Source organism: Chanos chanos, chromosome 12 (assembly GCF_902362185.1).
Source record: "Chanos chanos chromosome 12, fChaCha1.1, whole genome shotgun sequence".
Lineage (NCBI taxonomy): Eukaryota > Metazoa > Chordata > Actinopteri > Gonorynchiformes > Chanidae > Chanos > Chanos chanos.
The window spans coordinates 10,734,211-10,738,684 of NC_044506.1; the positions used below are offsets into that span (position 1 = coordinate 10,734,211).

The 4,474-nt window shown below is 42.6% G+C and overlaps 1 protein-coding gene across 1 annotated transcript; it reads right to left on the bottom strand.

Moving 5' to 3' along the window:
- Positions 1–1,780: 1,780 nt before the first annotated feature.
- On the bottom strand, positions 1,781–3,547 carry arl4ab (ADP-ribosylation factor-like 4ab). The gene is made up of 2 exons (XM_030788725.1): positions 3,420–3,547; positions 1,781–2,658 (listed from the first exon to the last, which is right to left on the bottom strand). The coding sequence occupies exon 2, from the start codon at positions 2,532–2,534 to the stop codon at positions 1,929–1,931; it is 606 nt and encodes a 201-aa protein (XP_030644585.1). The 5' UTR covers positions 2,535–2,658; positions 3,420–3,547; the 3' UTR covers positions 1,781–1,928.
- Between the last annotated feature and the right edge of the window lie 927 nt (positions 3,548–4,474).

Consider the following 4,474-nt stretch of genomic DNA (forward strand, 5'->3'; position numbering starts at 1 on the left):
CTAGAACCGGCTGTGCCAGATCCTCTTCAAACGCTTGGCTCTGTAGGATCTTTTGCCAAGACCTACTGTGTACAAACCTCTGATCCCAATCTGTAGGACAGAAGCAAGTACGTCTGTATGCTGTAGGTGTGGCTATCAAAGCCGAAAACACAGATCTGTTGTTAGCATTATGAGGGGTGTATAGAATTTTGACAAAAGGACATAGCCTGGAAGCAAAATTGCATAGTTAAATAAACTGTGTATGTTTGTTTTCATGTGCCTCACATATAGCCAGTGTAATGGATCAATTATGCATGCATGTATGTATTTTGCACTAGCATATACACAGGCTACTGGATTCCTATTTCTCTCTGTCATAAGCTTTCAGTCCGACATGCTGGCAATGTAACACGCCATGGGTAAAGTCAGGGTTGGGTAAGGGTGGAGACATCACGGTTACCAGGCGACTCTGGTAAACCACACCCTAAGTAAAGAAATGTGCCAGATTTCATTATGATTCATTAATTTAGTGTGTCAAAGCATTATATGTACAGGAAATGAGCTTGTAAGTTTATAAATAGCTGAAGATCATTTTTGAGATGTAGTCAAAAGTTAATGATTACAAAAGCAAGTATCATTCTACATAGTAAACCAGCAATCGGAGAAATCAGTAGGGCATACAGTTTGGTGAATAGTTGTTGCTTTATTCAAGGTGAGCCGATTTTGATACATAAATATCAACATCACCCTATACACACACACACACGCACACACATTGAGTGACAGGGTGGCACACTTGAATGTGGAACAGCGTACAACTTATAAAATGCTTCATTTGAAGCAATACATCACATTTTTTTTTTTCCTTCAGTATCATAAATCCCATACGAAAACTGGATTACATAAGTCCATGGGCTAGAAAAGGCTAAAGTGCATTTTAAATATTTCTTGATTTAAAGGAAAGCACACATTAACGGGTTCGGCTAGAAATAACATCGGCCATCCACATTTTCTCTCTTTTCTTTTTTCTGAGATGCAGGAATGACAGTAAGCTGAGGAGAAAGTCCTGCTGAGTAAACAAACGTTGTGAATCAACAAGAACATATTAGATAGAACCATACACCCTGCAACATGTGCTCCCTTACTGACCCATAAAAATGTCAGATTTACTGGCATTCGCAGTCTTAAAGAACCCTTCCTTCTGAAACAAAATGTTCCTGACATTAGATACAAAACATCTGTGCTTCCCCAAAGAGTCAGTCATAAAGCTTATTTTGGTTCTTCTTTCTTCCACACCTTTGTTGTGCAACACTCCGAGATGAAATTCTCAGGCAAACTGACTCAAAACACTATTTCATTGTTCTTACACTGACAGGATTGACACTGATAACCTGAACGTATGCTTTTGATGTTTCGGAATAATTAACTCCACAAGGACTTTGGTAATCCATATCTCCACTTCTGAGTGCAAATTGTTTCAAAAGGGATTATGGAAAATGTCTTTTTTTTCTTTTCCCCCCAGATCAAAGGACTCGGTGGAAAAAACTTCTGAGTTCTTTGACATGTATAACCTTGCGTCCAGTGTTTTCTATCACAAGAACTCCTTGTACCACACATACAGTGAATGGCTTTAAGACTGTGTATTTCTAAAAGGTCATGTGACCCCCAATACTGTCCCAGCAATGCTATCATCCTTCAACCGAGTGGCAAAATGAATGGTGTTGATGTACACATTGTATTGTATTTGTGAACTCAAATGTGTCCAACTTCACTCAGCTGATAAAACTCAGCCAATAGGAAGAAAAAAAAAAAATCAAATCAATCAATCCACCAATATGCCACACCGCTAAGCTGAGAGCCTGTGTCACCAGCATGCCCTGCCCAGAGGCCAGAGTGAACCCCTCCTCTGATGTGCCTCTCTCTCTCTCTCAACCCTCTGTCTCTCAGAGTCATCTTTTTCTTTTCTGTTGCCTCATCATCTTCCTCCGTTTGACGATCATGGCATGGAGTCTCTCTAGGCCTTCCTGCAGGCCTTCCCCGATGATGGCACAGGCGGGCTGCAGGTGCCACGGCGTGTGGGCGCCCAGCTCGCTCAGTGCCAGTAGCCGTTCCACTTCGCCGAGCGCCAGGGCGCTACGTAGGTCCTGTTTGTTTGCCACCACCAGCACTGGCACGCCTTGGTTCTCCTGTAGCCGCGTGATCTTGTGCAGTTCCGTTTTAGCCTCCTCCATTCGCTCGACATCCACAGAGTCCACTACGAAAACCAGTCCGTCCGCACAACGCGTGTACGACCGCCAAAGCGGTCGGAGCTTCTCCTGTCCCCCAACATCCCAGAAATGGAAGGCTGCTGTCCGGCCCTTGCTTCCCAAAGCCACTTTGATCTTCTCAGTGTTAAAGCCTTTGGTGGGGACAGTGTTCACAAACTCATTGAAGCGAAGTCTGTACAATACTGTGGTTTTACCAGCACAGTCCAAACCAAGAATAACAATATGCAGTGCCTGAAAAGATGGCAGGCAGGGGAAGATGGCGTGAGGCTCTGATAATCCGTTCCCCATCTCTTTCTGCCTCACTGAAGGCGATGAAAGCAAAAGGAGAGACTCAGGAGACCAAGCTGTTGCTGTTGCTTCACCAAATATTCACAAGGCTTCTCTCATTCCCTCAGGAGACTCTAGCGATAACCTGAAACCAGATGAAAAGAGAGCTGATGCAATGAGGGCAGCAGTGGAACTCCATAACAAAACACCAGGTCTACTGCTTTTCAGTTGAGGGACTGTTAATATTAACTGAACGTGGCTTTCTCTTTGTTATACCAAAACGGTTAAAGCTTTAACCTGGCTGGATGACATTTTGCGCTTGTGTGAGTGAATGAGGAATAAAACAGCAGGGAGAGTGGCAATCCATTTGCACATGTAGCACCAGTGGAGCGCCAAAGGGTTTCATACGCTAATTTCTATTCAGGGGCAGTAAAATACATCGCTACTGAATGCCATGAACGCGCTCTCTTCCGTCCTTGAGCCTCAATTCAAACCAGTTTTATGCCCCCTGTGCACAAGTGCCAGAGGGTTAAAGAGAATATGCAGTTTGTCTTTTGTTGAATTGCCTCTAAAGCTAGGGAGGGTTTATCAATAGTAAATATGTATCGAGCTCGACATGAGTGCAACCACATTAGGCCATCTGTAGCTTAAAATCAGTTTTACGGGACATAATATTCTCCCAGAAAAAAAAAGAAAAACATTTTAGACAAGCTCAATATTAGGCTAAAATAAGAAGTATCGTTGCATAGATTCAAGCAAGCGAAAATTTATAGGCAGCGTAAATACAGCCCTATAGCAGTTTACATTCAACGAATGAACAGATACAGAATGATCAGACAGTTGTCCATAGTGTCGTTTGAGAGAATGACAGCGCTGTGTTCGGAAAGGAAAGATGAGACAACCTACCTTTTGATGATAAATCCACGGGACACACTGACTGCTTCTGGTAAAAGGGAGTCTTATATAGTAGGAGCTAATTTGACCACTTGGTCTACTCTCAACCACGTCCGCTGTTCAACTGCTTTCTTTGCCGATGGTTTGCCAGTTCATTCTAGCACTGATGGGTCAACCCATTACTTGAAGTGAGCGCTGGTTGGTTATTTTTCCAAGCAATGCACACGTTAACTCGACATACGATTGGTCGGCAGCAACGCTTGTCGTTCGTTTCTAACACACCTTCCTACCACCTGTTTCTCTCATTCAAAGACTACCGAAACTTCGAAGGGGAGAAAAGTGTTAACATAGGTTGGTTGTGTAGTCGTTAAAACATAGTCTACAAGGACAAGGATTCCGATCTCCTTACTTTGTCTAAATGCCGATACAAATGAAAAAAGGCAACTTGCAGTAATTAAAACAAGAATTACAGTAATCAAAGATGTAACCCAAGTTATTCTAGTGATTAATTTCAGAACTGTAGATGAATTGGGTGGGTGGTTTCCTTCCACTTAAAGACAGACGATCAAGAGCGCTAATTAACATCAATGCAAAGTGACTGCTCTGGCTGTCACGCTGATCAGATATACCTGATTGATCCCAAAGCCATCAAACAGACTTTGTGATTAAGCGGGTATGCCAGCAGTGAGCAAAACACATTATCTAACCCCTTTGGTCCATATAAAAGTCGATCTCCCGCTTTTGCCCTAAATAAATAAATAAGTAAAGCCCTTGAAATATTTGCGGAGAACTTTGCGCCACCCTTAAACTTTCCATGTTGCAGTCGCGCCATCGTGTGGCGTAAACAGGACACTGACAGTTTTTTGTTCGAAATTGGTCATCTAAAGGCTGTGTTTTGCAAATGGTCATGGGCCTTCCTTTGCATGCAGTCTTTCTCATTGTTTTCAGAAGTAAAAAAAAAACAAAACCTTTCTTACTGATTATTTTATGGCTTATTGTATTTTTTCACACAATGTCATGTCATTTCATCTGCACAACTGTTGGCTTCAGCATGGACTTCTCATAGC

Excerpts from the sequence above, each read along its gene's own strand:
- arl4ab (XM_030788725.1), bottom strand. The coding sequence starts at position 2,534 with ATGGGGAACGGATTATCAGAGCCTCACGCCATCTTCCCCTGCCTGCCA.